The 19,243-nt window shown below is 48.4% G+C and overlaps 1 protein-coding gene across 3 annotated transcripts in view; it reads left to right on the top strand.

Annotated features, from left to right (window-relative positions):
* LOC147100457 (PR domain zinc finger protein 10-like) overlaps positions 1-19,243 on the top strand; it is a 67,045-nt gene that overhangs the window by 43,000 nt on the left and 4,802 nt on the right. For 2 of the 3 annotated variants that reach the window (XM_085968190.1, XM_085968189.1), the window contains one exon: positions 2,122-2,281. In XM_085968190.1, the coding sequence (XP_085824316.1) occupies positions 2,122-2,281 (160 nt within the window). Of the gene's footprint in view, positions 1-2,121; positions 2,282-15,815; positions 19,160-19,243 lie in introns of those variants that run through there. The other variant, XM_085968191.1, reaches the window with a different exon arrangement.

Raw genomic sequence — 19,243 nt, 5'->3', positions numbered from 1 at the left:
CTCGAGTCAGTACAAAGAAGGTTCACTCGGTTAATCCCGGGGATGTGGGGATGGACATATGAGGAGAGGTTGAGTAGATTGGGACTCTACTCATTGGAGTTCAGAAGAATGAGAGGCGATCTTATTGAAACATATAAGATTGTGAAGGGGTTGGATCGGGTGGATGCGGGGAGGATGTTCCTGATGATGGGTGAAACTAGAACTAGGGGGCATAGTCTTAGAATAAGGGGCTGCTCTTTCAAAACTGAGATGAGGAGGAACTACTTCACTCAGAGAGTGGTAGGTCCATGGAATATGCTGCCCCAAAAAGCTGTAGAAGCTACATCATTACATAAATTTAAAACAGAAATAGACAGTTTCCTAGAAGTAAAGGGAATAAAGGGTTATGGGGAGCGGGCAGGAATTTGGACATGAGTCTAGGTTCGGATCGGTCATGGCCCTGTGGGTAGCGGAGCGGGCCCAGGGGCCGTGTAGCCTGATCCTGCTCCTATTTCGTGTGTCTAATTCTGTTAGATTCAGGAGATGGTTCTGTGATAGTAGATTGGCGGTTAGGATCAGATCAGCCATGATCTTATTGAATGGCGGAGCAGGCTCGAGGGGCCGATTGGCCTACTCCTGCTCCTATTTCTTATGTTCTTATGAAGTGTACTGGCAGGATGAGACAGAGCTGCCATGTGGGAGAGAGAAAAAAAAAAGGAAAAGGGCGGGGGGGGGCGGGAAGACCCAAAACAAAGGGGTGGAAAAAAATATAAGTAAAAATGTAATAGGGGCCGAGGTTATGATCTGAAATTGTTGAACTCGGTATTGAGTCCGGAAGGCTGCAAAGTGCCTAATCGGAAGATGAGGTGCTGTTCCTCGAGTTTACGTTGAGCTTCCGTGGAACAATGCAAGAGGCCAAGGACGGTGAGGACCGAGTGGGAATGGAGCGGTGAATTAAAATGACAGGCGACCGGAAGCTCGGGGTCACCCTTACGGACTGAACGGAGGTGTTCCGCAAAGCGGTCACTCAATCTGCGTTTGGTCTCCCAATGTAGAGGAGACCGCATCGTGAGCAGCGAGTACAGTATACTAGATTGCAAGAAGTACAATTAAATCGCTGTTTCACCTGGAAGGGGTGTTTGGGGCCCTGGACAGTGGGAAGGGGGTAGGTATAGGGGCAGGTGTTACATCTCCTGCGCTTGCACGGGAAGGTGCCGGGCGAAGGGGAAGGGCTGTTGGGGGTGATAGAGGAGTGGACTAGGGTGTCTCGGAGGGAGCGGTCCCTACGGAATGCTGAAAGGGGAGGGGAGGGGAAGATGCGTTTGGTGGTGGGATCACTTTGGAGGTAGCGGAAATGGCGGAGGATGATCCGTTGAATGTGGAGGCTGGTGGGGTGAAAGGTGAGGACAAGGGGAACCCTATCGTGGTTCCGGGAGGGAGGGGCAGGGGTGAGGGCAGAAATGCGGGAGATAGAACGGACACGGTCGAGGGCCGTGTCAACCACGGTAGAGGGGAATCCTCGGTTGCGGAAAAAGGAAGACATGTCGGAAGCACTGGTGTGGAAGGTGACATCGTCGGAGCAGATACGGCGGAAACGGAGAAACTGGGAGAATGGAATAGAGTCCTTACAGGAGGAGCAGGCAGGTGAGAATTCCACAATAAAAAGATCCAGTGGTCCTTGAGTCTGAACCCAGCAAATGCAGAGTTAATGCTTGGGAAGTGACCTCGCCCCGACAGCAGCCAAACTGTAAAATCCGTGGCTTTCAGGGGTGAGAAATGTTGCACAAACAGGATCTCGGAATACACAGCTTTCAGTGTGTCTAAGGCACCCCGCCTGCTGCTGGACAACATCGAGGTTTTAATCCCTTTCATTATCAAACTACTAGAGTTGAAGTTCAAAAGCTTCCTATTATTGAGAGCTCTTCAAAGAAATAAAAAAATGGAGCAGTACATTTCAGTACTCTGGGTTTTCTTGCTCTGTATGTTACAAAGAGTTTCCTCTGGCCTGAATAACGGCGCAGCCTACTAGTGTCCAAAAACAGAAAGAGTAATGGGGGGAGTGTAAACATTGCTTTAGATATTGTAGCAATATTTGTATTGACTGATTTTCTCATGCTCTTTGGAATGTGTGTTTGATTGTAGAGTGGAGGTCAGCCACTGAGCCCTTCATCCCAGCAGGAACTCAGCCCTTCCCAGATACAGGGCGGAACATCAACACAAAACCAGGTCTTACAGCAGCAACCAACAGCTACTGTACAGCATACGTATCTTCCCAGCACGTGGGGAACCTTTCGCAACTACTGTAAGTGGCTGTCATAGCTCGGACAAAGACTTGGCGCAGACACAGTCGGGCTCCATCCTGTCACAAGTTTGCAAGACCGCCCACCCCCCTTCCCCATGCATGAAACCAACACACTCGCCCTAAAACATGCTAAAACTCAAAAGTTGAATTCCTGCAATGTTGAGATTATCTGTTCAGATTACTTAACCAGCCCGTAGTTTCTGGGTCAGGACCAATCATGCACAGGTCGCTCAACCACTGACAGAAAGTCCAAGATTTGCAGAACTGCAATGATGGGAGGTAGGGCAGAATCAGCACAAGTAAATTGGATTTGAGATCTGTTGCCCATGGCTCTGTCCATGGGCCGTTTGCTACATAACAGGAACAATATAAAGGGAGGATACTCGCAGTAGATGTAAAATTCTAGAAAAATTCTTCACTAAACTGTGTTTATAAACCTTGCGAGATCACTGAAGGAATTCTTCTTTAAACTGCCTGGAGCTTCCGAGGACTATTAAAATTACGGTGACCCAGAATCTGCAGCAGGTTCACTCAAGTTTGGTGCCCCACCATCCCGGTTGGGGATTGATCTGTGGCTATCTAAAGAAGTTAAGGATAATAAATCACCAGGATATCGCTGCAGGAGTTCCTCAGGACAGTGTCCTAGGCCCAACCATCTTCAGTTGCTTCATCAATGACCTTCCCTCCATCATAAGGTGAGAAGTGGGGTGTTCGCTGATGATTACCTAGTGTTCAGTTCCATTCACAACTCCTCAGATAATGAAGCAGTCCATGCCCGCATGCAGCAAGACCTGGACAACATTCAGGCTTCGGCTGATAAGTGGCAAGTAATATTCGTGTCACACAAGTGCCAGGCAATGACTATCTCCAACAAGTGAGAGTCTAACCACCGCCCCTTGACATTCAATGGCATTACCAGCACCGAATCCCCCACCATCAACATCCTGGGGGGTCACCATTGACCAGAAACTTAACTGGACCAGTCACACAAATACTGTGGCAACAAGAGCAGATCAGAGACTGGGTATATTGTAGCAAGTGCCTCACCTCCTAACTCCCCAAAGCCTTTCCACTATCTGCAAGGCACAAGCCAGAAGTGTGATGGAATAATCTCCACTTGCCTGGATGAGTGCCGCTCCAACAACACTCAGAAGCTTGACACCATCCAGGACAAAGCAGCCCGCTTGATTGGCACCCCATCCACCACCTTAAACATTCACTCCCTCCACCACCAGTGCACCGTGGCTGCAGTGTGTACCATCTACAAGATTTACTGCAGCAACTCGCCAAGGCTCCTTCGACAGCACCTCCCAAACCCGTGACCTCTTCCACCTAGAAGGACGAGGGCAGCAGGCACATGGGAACACCACCACCTCCAAGTTCCACACCATCCTGACTTAGAAATATATCGCCGTTCCTTCATTGCAGGGCCAAAATCCTGGAACTCCCTCCCTAACAGCACTGTGGAAGTACATTCACCACAAGGACTGCAGTGGTTCAAGAAGGCGGCTCACCACCACCTTCTCGAGGGCAATTAGGGATGGGCAATAAATGCTGACCTTGCCAGTGACGTCCACATCCCAGGAACAAATTTAAAAAAATTAGACTAAACGAAGAGGCTTATAATGTTGCAAGGAATAGTAGTAAGCCTGAGGATTGGGAGAGCTTTAGAAATTGGCAAAGGAGGACCCAAAAATTGATTAAAAGGGAGAAAGTAGAATATGGGAGTAAATTAGCAAGAAATCTAAAAACCGATTGTCAGAGCTTCTGCAGGTATGTAAAAAGGAAGAGAGTAGCAAAAGCAAGCGTTGGTCCTTTAGAGGCTGAGACAGGAGAAATTATATTGGGGAGCTGTCTTCACAGTAGAAGACACAAAGTATACCAAAAATAGTGGGGAACCAAGGGGCTAATGAGAGTGAGGAACTTAAAGTAATTAATATCAGTGGAGAAAAAGTACTTGAGAAACTAATAGGACTAAAAGCTGACAAATCCCCCGGGCCTGATGGCCTGCATCCTAGGGTTCTCAAAGAGATGGCTGCAGAGAGAGTGGATGCATTGGTTGTGATCTTCCTAGATTCTGAAATGGTCCCAGCTGACTCGAAGGTAGCAAATGTAACGCCGCTATTCAAGAAAGGAGGGAGGGAGAAAACCGGGAACTACAGGCCAGTTCGCCTGACATCAGTCATTAGGAAAATGCTGGAATCCATTATTAAGGAAGTGGTAACAGGGCACTTGGAAAATCATAAAATGTTTAGGCAGAATCAACATGGTTTTATGAAAGGGAAATCGTGTTTGACAAATTTATTCAAGTTTTTTGAGGATGTAACTAGCTGGGTAGATAAAGAGAAACCAGTGGATGTAGTATATTTGGATTTTCAAAAGGCATTTGATAAGGTGCCATATAAAAGGTTGTTATGCAAGATAGGGCTCATGGGGTTCGGGGTAATGTATTAGCATGGATAGAGGATTGGTTAACGGACAGAAAACAGAGTAGGGATAAATGGGTCTTTTTCAGATTGGTAGGCTGTAACTAGTAGAGTGCTGCAAGGATCAGTGTTTGGGCCTCAGTCCTACAAGAGAGGGGGCGGTACTGGACCTAATTCTAGGGAATGTAGCCGGGCAAGTGGTAGAAGTGCCCGTAGGAGAGCATTTTGGTGACAGTGACCATAATTTGGTGAGATTTAAGGTCGTCATGGAAAAGGACAAAGATGGACCGGAAATAAAGGTTCTAAATTGGGGGAAGGCCGATTTTAATATGATATGGCAGGATCTGGCCAAAGTGGACTGGGATCAGCTACTTGTAGGAAAATCCAAATCAGAGCAGTGGGAGTCTTTCAGAAAGGAAATAGAGAGAGTACAACGCCAACATGTTCCCGTAAAGGTCAAGGGTGGGACCAACAAGCCCAGGGAACCCTGGATGTCAAGGGATATACAAGAATAGATTAGGAAAAAAAGGGAGGCTTTTGGCAGATACAAAGGACTAAAAACAGTGGAGGCCCTAGAGGAGTATAGAAAGTGCAGGGGGGTACATAAAAAAGAAATGAGGAGAGCGAAGAGGGGACATGAAAAAACAGTGGCGGGCAAAATAAAGGAAAATCCTAAGGTGTTTTATAAGTATATTAAGGGCAAGAGGATAACCAGGGAAAGAGTAGGGCCCATTAGGGACCAAAGTGGCAATCTGTGTGTAGAGCCGGAAGATGTGGGTGAGGTTTTAAATGAATATTTTGCATCTGTGTTCACTATGGAGAAGGACGATGTAGTCATAGAAATCAGGCAGGGGGATTGTGATATACTTGAACAAATTAGTATTGAGAGGGAGGAGGTACTAGCGGTTTTAGCGGGCTTAAAAGTGGATAAATCCCCAGGCCCAGATGGGATGTATCCCAGGCTGCTGTGTGATGCAAGGGAGGAGATTGCGGGGGCTCTGACACAAATTTTCAGAACCTCTCTGGCCACAGGGGAGGTGCCAGAGGACTGGAGAACAACTAACGTAGTACCATTATTCAAGAAGGGTAGTAGGGATAAACCAGGGAATTACAGGCCAGTGAGCCTAACATCAGTGGTAGGGAAATTATTGGAAAAAATTCTGAGGGACAGAATTAGTCTCCGCTTGGAGAGACAAGAATTAATCAAAAATAGTCAGCATGGCTTTGTCAGGGGGAGATCATGTCTAACCAATTTGATTGAATTTTGCGAGGGAGTGACTAGGTGTGTGGATGAGGGTAGTGCAGTTGATGTAGTCTACATGGACTGCAGTAAGGCTTTTGACAAAGTCCTGCATGGGAGACTGGTCAAGAAGGTAAGAGCCCATGGGATCCAGGGCAATTTGGCACATTGGATCCAAAATTGGCTTAGTGGCAGGAGGCAGAGGGTGATGGTCGACGGTTGTTTTTGTGACTGGAAGCCTGTGTCCAGTGGTGTACTGCAGGGATCGGTGCTGGGTCCTTTGCTGTTTGTAGTGTACATTAATGATTTAGATATGAATGTAGGAGGTATGATCAGTAAGTTCGCAGATGACACGAAAATTGGTGGAGTGGTAAATAGCGAGGAGGGAAGCCTCCAGCTACAGGACGATATAGACAGGTTGGTCAGATGGGCAGAACAGTGGCAAATGGAATTTAACCCTGAAAAGTGTGAGATTGATGCATTTTGGGAGGACTAACAAGGCAAGGGAATACACAATGGTACGACCCTAGGAAGGTCAGAGGATCAGAGGGACCTTGGTGTGAATGTACACAGATCCCTGAAGGCAGCAGGACAGGTAGATAAGGTGGTTAAAAAGGCATATGGGATACTTGCCTTCATTAGCCGAGGCATAGAATATAAGAGCAGGGAGGTTATGATGGAGCTGTACAAAATGCTAGTTAGGCCACAGCTGGAATACTGTGTGCAGTTCTGGTCGCCGCACTATAGGAAGGATGTGATTGCATTGGAGAGGGTGCAGAGGAGATTCACCAGGATGTTACCTGGGCTGGAGCACTTCAGCTATGAAGAGAGACTGGACAGGCTGGGGCTGTTTTCCTTAGAGCAGAGAAGGCTGAGGGGGGACCTGATTGAGGTGTACAAAATTATGAGGGGCATAGATAGGGTAGATAGAAAGGAACTTTTCCCCTTAGTAGAGGGGTCAATAACCAGGGGGCATAGATTCAAGGCAAGGGGCAGGAGGTTTAGAGGGGATTTGAGGAAAATCTTTTTCACCCAGAGGGTGGTTGGAATCTGGAACTCACTGCCTGAAAGGGTGGTAGAGGCAGGAACCCTCACAACATTCAAGAAGCATTTAGATGAGCACTTGAAACGCCATAGCGTACAAGGCTATGGACCAAATGCTGGAAAATGGGATTAGAATAGATAGGGCTTGTTGGCCGGCACGGACATGATGGGCCGAAGGACCTCTTTCTGCGTTGTATAACTCTGACTCTATTTACAATCTATATTAATGACTTGGATGAAGGAACGAGTGTAATGTATCCGAGTTTGCTTACAATACAGCGCTAGGTGGGAAATAAGATGTGAGGAGGACACAAGAGCCTACAAAGGGATATAAACAGGTTAAGTGAGTGGGCAATAAGGTGGCATCTTGAGTCTAATGTGGGGAAATGTGAGGTTATTCACTTTGGTAGGAGGAATAGGAAGACGGTATATTTTTAAATGGTTAGAAACTATTAAATATTGGTGTTCAGAGAGATTTAGGTATCCTCGCACAGGAAACCAAGAGTTAGCAAGCAATGAGGAAGGCAAATGGCATGTTGGCCTTTATTGCTAGGGGGTTGGAGTATAAGAGTAAGGAATTCTTGCTGCAATTGTATTGGCTTTTGTGAGACCACACCTGGAGTACTGTGCACATTTTGGTCTTCTTATCTAAGGAAGGATATACTTGCCTAAGGGGTGATGCAACAAAGGTTCACTAGATTGATTCCTGGGATGAGACGGTTGTCCTATGAGGAGAGATTGAGTAGACTGCGTGGGTTTTCTCCGGGTGCTCCGGTTTCCTCCCACAGTCCAAAGATGTGCGGGTTAGGTTGATTGGCTATGATAAATTGACCCTTAGTGTTAGGGGGATTAAATACGTGGGGTTACGGGGATAGGGTGGGATATGTGTCGGTGCAGGCTCGATGGGCCGAAATGGCCTCTATCTGCACTGGGGTTCCTGTGATTTCCTGTGATTAGACATATACTCTCTGGAATTTGCATAGTCTCAGGATAATGGGTCTGCCGTTTAAGACTGAGAGGAGGAGGAATTTCTTCACTCAGAGGGTTGTGAATCTGAGGAATTCTTTGCCCCAGAGGGCTGTGGATGCTGAGTCATTGAGTATATTCAAGGCTGAGATCGATAGATTTCTGGACTCATGGGGAATCGAGGGATATGGGGATGGGGCAGGAAAGTGAAGTTGAGGTCAAATATCAGCCATGATCTTATTGAATGGCAGAGCAGGCTCGAGGCACCGTATGTCCAACTTCTTGTAATTCTTATGTTCTTATGAAATCTAGGCGATGATTTGCTTTTAATTGGTTGCTGTGTTATATACAAATCCCGCTTTCCCTGAGGAGACACTTCATCTCTCTTCCCTGCCCTCTTCTCCTGAGGGCACTGGCTCATACCGTTAGCTGCTCTCTAACACCTCAACCAAGACCCACATGCTGGCCCAGGTCACTCAGTTTTAAAGAAAAAGGACTTGCATTTATTTAGTGCCTTTCATGTCATCGGGAATCTCGTGGCTTCACTGCTGATGAACTATTTTTGAAGTGTGGTCACTGGTGTTTTGTTGGCAGTCAAGGCAGTCAACTTATGCACAGATGAATTACCAGTTCATCTGCTTTGATGGTGTTGGATGAGGGAAGAATCTTGGCCAGGATATCAGGAGAACTCCCTGCTCTATGTGATCTTTTGGAACAACGGAGGAGGCCATTCAGCTCCTTGAGTATGTTCCGCCATTCAATTAGATAATAGCTGATCTGTATCTTAACTCCATCTACCCGCCTTGGTTCCGTAGACTTTAATACCCTTGCCTAACATAAATCTGTTAATCTCAGTTTCAAAATTTTCAGTTGACCCCCAGCCTCAACAGCTTTTTGGAGGAGAGAGTTCCTGATTTCCACTGCCCTTTGTGTGAAGAAGTGCCTCCTGGCATCACCCCTCAATGACCTAGCTCAAATTTTAAGGTTATGCCCCCCACTTGTTCTGGACTCCTCCCCCCCCCCCCCCCCCCCCCCATCAAAGGAAATAGTTTCTCTCTCTCTACCGTATCAAATCAATTTATCATCTTAAACACCTCAATTCAATCACCCCTTCATCTTTTGTGCTCAAGGGAATACAAGCCTAGTCTATGTAACCTGGCCTCGTAATTTAACCCTTTTAGTACCAATATCATTCTGGTGAATCTGCGCTGTACCTCCTCCAAAGCCAGTATATCCTTCCTGAGGTGTGATGACGAGAACTGAATGCAGTTACTCCAGATGCGGTCTAACCAGAGCTTTATATCACTGTAACATAACTTCTTCTCCTTTGTATTCCAATCCCCTCGAGATAAAGGCCAACTTTCCAATAGCCTTTTAAATTATTTTTTGGACCTGTCTACTAGCTTTTGGTGATTTCTGTACTTGGACCCCTCAATCTCTCGGCTCCTCCATAGTTCCCAGCTTCTCGCCATTTAGAAAATACTCTGATCTTTATTTCTTGGGTCCAAAGTGGACGACTTCACATTTTCTCACATTGAGCTCCATTTGCTATAGTTTTGTCTACTCGCTTAATCTAGCAATGTCCCTTTACAACTTTGAGAACACACCCATTATCCCTACTCTCTGCCTCCTACTTCCTACCCAATTCCCTATCCATGTCACCCACCTGAACAGGCAGATGATGCCTCGGTTTAATATTTCATCCAAAGAATGGCACCTCTAACAGTGCAACAGTTCTTCAGTACTGTATGAAGTGCCAGCCTAGATTAGGTGCAAAGGTTTTAGATTAGGGCATGAACTCGCCCTTATTTCTCAGAGATTCAAGTTTTATTACTGAGCCAAGCTGACACTGATGGATGCCGATCAGAATAAGATGTATCGTGTCATTAAATTGAATGGTGCAACCAGTAAATGAAAGGACAGTCTGGCTCATCATTTACCCAGTCACTCATTAGCGTATCAGACTCGATAACTGCTTGTTGATGTGAAGTTGTACAGTTACCAAATGCCAGAGTACATTCACCTTACTGTCAACATGTTATATGTGGAAAGGCAGTGAAGTCTAGCAACTTTGGGGGGCTTGTGGATGACCCTAGCAGCTGTGCAAATATTCACCATATTTCCCTTGAGGGTTGAGAGAGAATTGTTGTCTAGCTCTCTTGGCGGGCTATTGGGTACGGTACCATAGTGGTTGTTAGTGGACTAATAATCCAGAGGACAAATGATCCACAGACATGAGTTCAAATCCCACCACGGCAGCTGGGGAATTGAAATTCAGTTCATTTAAAAAAGCTAGTGTCAGTAATGGTTACTGTGTAACTACCGGATTGTCATAAAAACCCATCTGGTTCACTAATGTCCTTTCAGGGCAGGAAACCTGCCGTCTGGCCGATATGTGACTCCAGACCCACAGCAACGTGGTTGACTCTGAAGTGGCCTAGCAAGCCACTCCGTTGTGTCAAACAGGTACAACAAAGTCACTGTGGGAGTACCTTCACCACCACCATCTTCGCAAGGGCATTTAGAGACGGGCAATAAACACTGGCCTTGCCAGTGACACCCACATCCCATGAATGAATTTTTAAAAAGTTTGTGCCTGTCCCTCAGGCCCTCTTGCAGTTGCCGCACCCCTTTCTGCCTCAGTGTTTGTTGGGGATGGGAAATATTGTTACCTACTTGGTTCAGAATAATCCCTGGTAGTCAATAATTTTGATATGTGAGATGATCCCAGATCCCAGGCATGAAAATGGCTCAAACCAAATAAATCTCCAGGCATAGATGGTATTTATCCCAGAGTGCTGAGAGAGACTAGGGGGAGATTTGTGAGGCACTAACTATCATTATAAAGGAGTCACTGGACACTTGGGAGTTGCCAGTAGATTGGAAACAGGCGAGCATGGTGCCTGACGTAAGAAAACTACTAGGCACTTGGTCTAAGCATTAAACAAAGCTTTAATCAACTGTTTTACAACATGGAGGTCTAGTTGTGTCCTTCACTAGTTCCAGTTAAGAATGTCCTGAGCAAGCTGGGCCCGTGCCCGAGTATTTATACTCTCCCTGGACAGCGTCACCCGCAGGCCGCTCAGTATTATTTCATCAGTCTTTCTTTCATGAATGACTGCTTCATGTGATGTGAGAAAAAGAGAACTTGCATTTCTATAGCGCCTTTCACAACCACCGGGTGTGCCAAAGCACTTTACAGCCAATGAAGTACTTTTTTTTGAAGTGTAGTTGCTGTTGTGTGGGAAACGTGGCAGCCAATTTGCGCACAGCAAGCTCCCACAAACAGCAACGTGATATTGGGTGGGGTGGGAAAGAGACGATACTATTTTGGACTCCACAGGAAGCACCTGGTTGAGTTTAACATTTGATGCATCTTTTAATGTTTAATACCTTTGTTACTACAGGGTTATAGCCTTTGAAACCCAGGCAGAGGAGACCTGCGGGAAGGAGGGAGGAGGACAGTGTGTGTGTGTGTGTGCGTGTGCCCTGGTCCCCAATCGTATTGGACCACGACCTTGCTCTGTCAAGCCCGTGTGGTAGCTGGTGTGCAACGGCTGCCGCCCTTTAAAATGAAGTTCGGGACCTGGAACGTCAGGACCCTCATGGACAACCCCAACAGTGCCCCTTCAACCACTGTCTGCCCCACCTGTGACAGAGACTGTAGGTCCCGCATTGGACTCATCAGTCACCTGAGAACTCATTTTTAGTGTGGAAGCAAGTCATCCTCGGTTCCGAGGGACTGCCTAAGAGAGAGAGATTCATGTCCGTGCCCATATACAAATATGGTGACAGAACAGGCACAGGCAACTATAGACCCATTCAGTAGAATGTGCATCTGAGGAGGCAGTGACCAAACTGTACAGGGCTCTGGTCAGACCGCACCTTGAGCACTGCGCCCACTTCACAGAAATCACAGAAACCTCACAGTGCAGATAGAGGCCATTTCGGCCCATCGAGCCTGCACCGACACATATCCCACCCCCGATCCCCGTAACCCCTACACCAACACACATCCCACCCTATCCCCGTAACCCCACGTATTTAATCCCCCTAACACTAAGGGTCAATTTTATCATAGCCAATCAGCCTAACCTGCACATCTTTGGACTGTGGGAGGAAACCGGAGCACCCGGCGGAAACCCACGCAAACACGGGGAGAATGTGCAAACTCCACACAGACAGTCACCCGAGGCTGGATTTGAACCCGGGTCCCTGGAGCTGTGAGGCAACAGTGCTAACCACTATACCACCGTGCTGCCCGACTTGTGGTAGCCAAGAACAAGGGCAGGCAGTGCAGAGAAGAGCCACAAATGAGGCTGATCCCAGTTAAAAGGAAAGACTGGACAAACTTGAACAGGAGGCATTGGAGAGGTGACCGTAGAGGATTGTAAAATAGTTAAGAGAATGGAAAAAGTAAATCCAGACTATTATTTAAAATTTAATTGAGAGTTGGACAAGGGGCGCAGGTTCAAACTAGTAAGAGGGAATTTTAGGACAATGTACTGGGTAGACTTCCAGATTGAGTCGTGGAGGTAAAAACCCTGGAATCATTCAAGGTCATTTGGATGCTGCAGTGAGGGCGTGCCAGGGATTCTGGATGGATGAGTTGAGATGTAATTGGGTTGGGGATTTGTGTGGTCACCAGCTGGCATGAGTTGATGCTAGCAGTTCCCAGCTGGGCAGTTGATTGAAAGCGGATAGAAAATCTGCTCCCAGATATGGTGGGTTTTAATGTGATTTGTGTGGACTTTCCAGGCTAAAGCAGAATTTATATTTACATAAGAGTTTATAAGTGTGATTGACTGAACCCAAGGGAGAAAGGCTGCATGTATTTTGATGATGCCTTTGTCACAGGCAGAGATCATTGCACCCATTTAACGTGGGAAAGAGCACACGGAGAACTGCAACAATCAAAGGAATTTCAGCACAGGAGAATTGGGAAGTACAGGATGAGGAAAAGAAGAAAGACTTGCATTTATATAGCGCCTTCCATGGCCTCAGGACATCCCAAAGTGCTTTACAGTCAATGAAGTACTTTTGAAGTGTAGTCACTGTTGTAATGTAGGGAACGCAGCAGCCAATTTGCACACAGCAAGATCCCACAACCAGTAATGAGATAATAACCAGATAATCTGTGCTGTACCTGCCCTAAGACTGTTTGATGGGGCAATACAGAGGGAAATTTAGCCAGTACCTAACCCATGCTGTACATGCCCTGGGATTGTTTGATGGGGCAGTGTAGAAGGAGCTTTACACAGTATCTTAACCTGTGCCGTACCTGCCCTGGTTGTGTTTGATGGGAGCTATACTCTGTATCTAACCCGTGCTGTACCTGCCGTGGGAGTTTTTGATGGGACAGTTAGAGGGAGCTTTACTGTGTCTAACCCGTGCTGTACATGCCCTGGGAGTGTTTGATGGGACAGTGCAGAGGGAGCTTACTTTGTATCTAACCCGTGCTGTACCTGCCCTGGGAGTGTTTGATGGGACAGTGTAGAGGGAGCTTACTTTGTATCTAACCCGTGCTGTACCTGCCCTGGGAGTGTTTGATGGGACAGTGTAGAGGGAGCTTTACTCTGTATCTAACCCGTGCCCTGGGAGTGTTTGATGGGATAGTGTGGAGGGAGCTTTACTCTGTATCTAACCCGTGCCCTGGGAGTGTTTGATGGGACAGTGTAGAGGGAGCTTACTTTGTATCTAACCCCGTGCTGTACATGCCCTGGGAGTGTTTGATGGGACAGTGCAGAGGGAGCTTTACTCTGTATCTAACCCGTGCCCTGGGAGTGTTTGATGGGATAGTGTGGAGGGAGCTTTACTCTGTATCTAACCCCGTGCTGTACATGCCCTGGGAGTGTTTGATGGAACAGTGCAGAGGGAGCTTTACTCTGTATCTAACCCGTGCCCTGGGAGTGTTTGATGGGATAGTGTGGAGGGAGCTTTACTCTGTATCTAACCCCGTGCTGTACATGCCCTGGGAGTGTTTGATGGGACAGTGCAGAGGGAGCTTTACTCTGTATCTAACCCGTGCCCTGGGAGTGTGTGGTGGGACAGTGTAGAGGGAGCTTTACTCTGCAGCATATCTGGGAGTACTCGGACACTGGGTGCCAATTCCCAGCACTGACATGCCGTACGGTGATGGTCGTAAAATTCACAAAGTAAAATTTAATGAATGTAAACATCAGAATACTGTGTGATCCATCTCAGCCTCCCATTTAACAAGTTGCATGAAGACTCCTCAGTTGTTCCAAGTAAATACCACCTATGTGATCTAATTAATCTGCTCCAATTTGTCGGTGAACCACTTGCAGTGCTTTTGTGTGGGTTTTTCATGCGAATCACCTGCAACGGCTTCTCTTCCCGCACCGTTACCTCTGGAGTCCCCCAAGGATCTATTCTTGGACCCCTCTTTCTCATGTACATGCTGCCCCTCGGCGATATCATTCAAAAACACCACGTCGGGTTCCACATGTACGCTGACGATACCCAGCTCTACCTCACCACCACCTCTCTCGACCCCTCCGCTGTCTCTAATTTTTTTAATTCATTTATGGTATGTGGGCGTCGCTGGAAGGCATGCATTTATTGCCCATCCCTAGTTGCCCTTGAGAAGGTGGTGGTGAGCCGCTTTCTTGAACCGCTGCAGTCCATGTGGTGAATATACTCCCACAGTGCTGTTAGGTAGGGAGTGGCAGGATTTTGACCCAGCGATGATGAAGGATTGGCGATATACTTCTAAGTTAGAATGGTGTGTGACTTGGACGGGAACTTGGGGGTGGTGGTGTTCCCATGCACCTGCTGCCCTTGTCCTTCTCGGTGGAAGAGGTTGCGGGTTTGGGAGGTGCTGTCGAAGAAGACTTGGCGAGTTGCTGCAGTGCATCTTGTAGATGGTACACACTGCAGCCATGGTACGCTGGTGGAGGAGGGAGTGAATGTTTAAGGTGGTGGATGGGGTGCCAATCAAGTGGGCTGCTTTGTCCTGGATGGTGTCGAGCTTCTTGTGTTGTTGGAGCTGCACTCATCCAGGCAAGTGGAGAGTATTCCATCACACTCCTGACTTGTGTCTTGTAAATGGTGGAAAGGCTTTGGGGAGTCAGGAAGCGAGACACTCGCCACAGAATACCCAGCCTCTGACCTGCTCTTGTTGCCACAGTATTTATCTGGCTGGTCCAGTTACGTTTCTGATCAATGGTGACCCCCAGGATGTTGATGGTGGGGGATTCGGCAATGGTCGTGCCATGGACTGCTTTTTTTAATCTGAGGAGTTGTGAATGGCACTGAACACTCTGCAGTCATCAGCGAACATCCCCATTTCTGACCTTATGTTGAGGGAAAGTCATCGATGAAGCAGCTGAAGATGGTTGGGCCAAGGACACTGCACCGAGTAACTCCTGCAGCGATGTCCTGGGGCTGTGATGATTGACCTTCAACCACCACAACCATCTTCCTTTAGAAACATAGAAAAATAGGAGCAGGAGTAGGCCATTCGGCCCTTCGAGCCTGCTCTGCCATTCAATATGATCATGGCTGATCCTCTAGCTCAATACCATATTCCTGCTCTCTCCCCAAACCCCTTGACGCCTTTTGCATCTAGAAATCTATCTATCTCCTTCTTAAATATATTCAGTAACTTGGCCTCCACAGCCTTCTGTGGTAGAGAATTCCACAGGTTCACCACCCTCTGGGTGAAGAAATTTCTCCTCACCTCGGTCCTAAATGTCCTACCCCGTATCCTGAGACTGTGACCCCTCGTTCTAGACCCCCCAGCCAGGGAAAACATCCTCCCTGCATCCAGCCTATCTAGCCCTGTCAGAATTTTATATGTTTCAATGAGATCCCCTCTCATTATTCTAAACTCTAGTCAATACAGGCCTAGTCGACCCAACCTTCTCTCATACGACAGTCCTGCCATCCCAGGAATCAGTCTGGTGAACCTCCGCTGCACTCCCTCTATGGCAAGTATATTCTTTCATAGGTAAGGAGACCAAAACTGCACACAGTACTCCAGGTGTGGTCTCACCAAGGCCCTGTATAACTGTAGTAAGACATCCTTGCTCCTGTACTCAAATCCTCTTGCAATGAAGGCCAACATACTACTTGCCTTCCTAACTGCTTGCTGCACCTGCATGTTTGCTTTCAGTGACTGGTGTACAAGGACACCCAGGTCCCTTTGTACATCAACATTTCCCAATCTATCACCATTTAAATAATACTCTGCCTTTCTGTTTTTCCTACCGAAGTAAATAACTTCACATTTATCCACGTTATACTGCATCTGCCATGTATTTGCCCAGGTATGTATTTGTGCTAGGTATGACTCCAGCCAGTGCAGAGTTTTCCTTCCGATTCCCATTGACTTCAGTTTTACTAGGGCTCCTTGATACCACACTCGGTCAAATGCTGCCTTGATGTCAAGGGCAGTCACTCTCACCTCCCCTCTGGAATTCAGCTCCTTTGTCCATGTTTGGACTAAGGCTGTAATGAGATCGGGAGCCGAGTGGACTTGGCGGAACCCAAACTGGGCATCAGTGAGCAGGTTATTGGTGAGTATGTGCCGCTTGATAGCACTGTCGATGACACCTTCCATCACTTTGCTGATGATTGAGAGTAGACTGATGGGGCGGTAATTGGCCGGATTGGATTTGTCCTGCTTTTTGTGGACAGGACATACCTGGGCAGTTTTCCACATTGTCGGATAGATGCCAGTGTTGCAGCTGTACTGGAACAGCTTGGCTAGAGGTGTGGCTAGTTCTGGAGCACAAATCTTCAGCACGACAGCCGGGATGTTGTTGGGGCCCATAGCCTTTGCTGTATCCAGTGCGCTCAGCCGTTTCTTGATATCTCGTGGAGTGAATCAAATTGGCTGAAGACTGGCTTCTGTGATGGTGGGGACCTCAGGAGGAGGCCGATATGGATCATCCACACAGCACTTCAGTCTGAAGATGGTTGCAAACGCTTCAGAATTGTCTTTTGCACTCACGTGCTGGGCTCCACCATCATTGAGGATGGGGATATTCATGGAGCCTCCTCCTCCCATTAGTTGTTTAATGGTCCACCACCATTCACGACTGGATGTGGCAGGACTGCAGAGCTTTGATCTGATCCGTTGATTGTGGAATCACTTAGCCCTGCCTATAAGATGCTGCTTCTGCTTTTTAGCATGCATGTAGTCGTGTTGCAGCTTCCCCAGGTTGGCACCTCATTTTGCGGTATGCCTGGTGCTGATCCTGGCATGCTCATCTACACTCCTTATTGAACCAGGGATGGTCCCCTGGCTTGGTGGCAATGGTAGAGTGAGGGATATGCCGGGCCATGAGGTTACAGATTGTGGTGGAATACAATTCTGCTGCTTCTGATGGCCCACAGCGCCTCATGGATGCCCAGTTTTGAGCTGCTAGATCTGTTCTGAATCTATCCCATTTAGCACAGTGATAGTGCCACACAACACGATGGAGGGTGTCTTCAGTGTGAAGCCATTGTCTTTGGTCACCACCACAAACTCTGTTCCCTAACCACCGACTCCATCCCTCTCCCTGTCAACTGTCTGAGGCTGAACCAGACTGTTCGCAATCTTGGTGTCGCATTTGACCCCGAGGTGAGCTTCCAACCACACATCCGTTCCATCACCAAGACTGCCTACTTCTACCTCGATAACATCACCCGTCTCCGCCCCTGCCTCAGCTCATCTACTGCTGAAACCCTCACCCATGCCTTTGTTACCTTTAAACTCGACTATTCCAACGCTCTTCTGGCCAGACTCCCATCTTCCACTCTTCTTAAACTTGAGCTCATCCAAGACTCTACTGCCCCGTGTCCTAACGCGCACCGTCCCGTTCACCCATCACCCCTGTGCTCACTGCCCCGTGTCCTAACTCGCACCCAGTCCCGTTCACCCATCACCCCCTGTGCTCACTGCCCTGTGTCCTAACTCTCACCCAGTCCTGTTCACCCATCACCCCTGTGCTCACTGCCCCGTGTCCTAACTCGCACCCAGTCCCGTTCACCCATCGCCCCGTGCTCACTGCCCCGTGTCCTAACTCACACCCAGTCCCGTTCACCCACTGCCCCGTGTCCTAACTCACACCCAGTCCCGTTCACCCATCGCCCCGTGCTCACTGCCCCGTGTCCTAACTCTCACCCAGTCCCGTTCACCCATCACCCCCTGTGCTCACTGCCCCGTGTCCTAACTCGCACCCAGTCCCGTTCACCCATCACCCCCTGTGCTCACTGCCCCGTGTCCTAACTCACACCCAGTCCCGTTCACCCATCACCCCCTGTGCTCACTGCCCCGTGTCCTAACTCGCACCGTCCCGTTCACCCATCACCCCCCTGTGCTCACTGCCCCGTGTCCTAACTCACACCCAGTCCCGTTCACCCATCACCCCCTGTGCTCACTGCCCCGTGTCCTAACTCGCACCCAGTCCCGTTCACCCATCACCCCCTGTGCTCACTGCCCCGTGTCCTAACTCGCACCGTCCCGTTCACCCATCACCCCCTGTGCTCACTGCCCCGTGTCCTAACTCACACCCAGTCCCGTTCACCCATCACCCCCTGTGCTCACTGCCCCGTGTCCTAACTCGCACCCAGTCCCGTTCACCCATCACCCCCTGTGCTCACTGCCCCGTGTCCTAACTCGCACCGTCCCGTTCACCCATCACCCCCTGTGCTCACTGCCCCGTGTCCTAACTCACACCCAGTCCCGTTCACCCATCACCCCCTGTGCTCACTGCCCCGTGTCCTAACTCGCACCCAGTCCCGTTCACCCATCACCCCCTGTGCTCACTGCCCCCGTGTCCTAACTCGCACCCAGTCCTGTTCACCCATCACCCCCTGTGCTCACTGCCCCATGTCCTAACTCACACCCAGTCCCGTTCACCCATCACCCCCTGTGCTCACTGCCCCATGTCCTAACTCGCACCAAGTCCCGTTCACCCATCGCCTCTGCTCGCTGACCTACTTTGGCTCCCGGTCTAGCAATGCCTCAATTTTTAAATTCTCATACTTGTTTTCAAATCCATCCGTGGCCTTGCCCCTCCCTATCTCTGTATTCTCCTCCAGACCTACCACCCTCCGAGATCTCTGCACTCATCCAATTCTGGCACTTCTGCTTCCCTGATTTTAATCACCCCACCATTGGCGGCCGTGCTTTCAGCTGCCAAGGCCCCAAGCTCTGGAATTCCCTCCCTAAACCTCTCTGCCTCTACCTCTCGCTCCTCCTTTCAGATGCTTCTTTCTGTCCTAATATCTCCTTATGTGGCTTGGTGTCAAATTTTGTTTGATAACACACCT

Source organism: Somniosus microcephalus, chromosome 26, assembly GCF_052327205.1.
Source record: "Somniosus microcephalus isolate GS21.2 chromosome 26, FLI_Smic_1.0, whole genome shotgun sequence".
Lineage (NCBI taxonomy): Eukaryota > Metazoa > Chordata > Chondrichthyes > Squaliformes > Somniosidae > Somniosus > Somniosus microcephalus.
The sequence above is the reverse complement of the archived record's forward strand: the minus strand, read 5'-3'. Positions and strand labels throughout refer to the sequence as shown.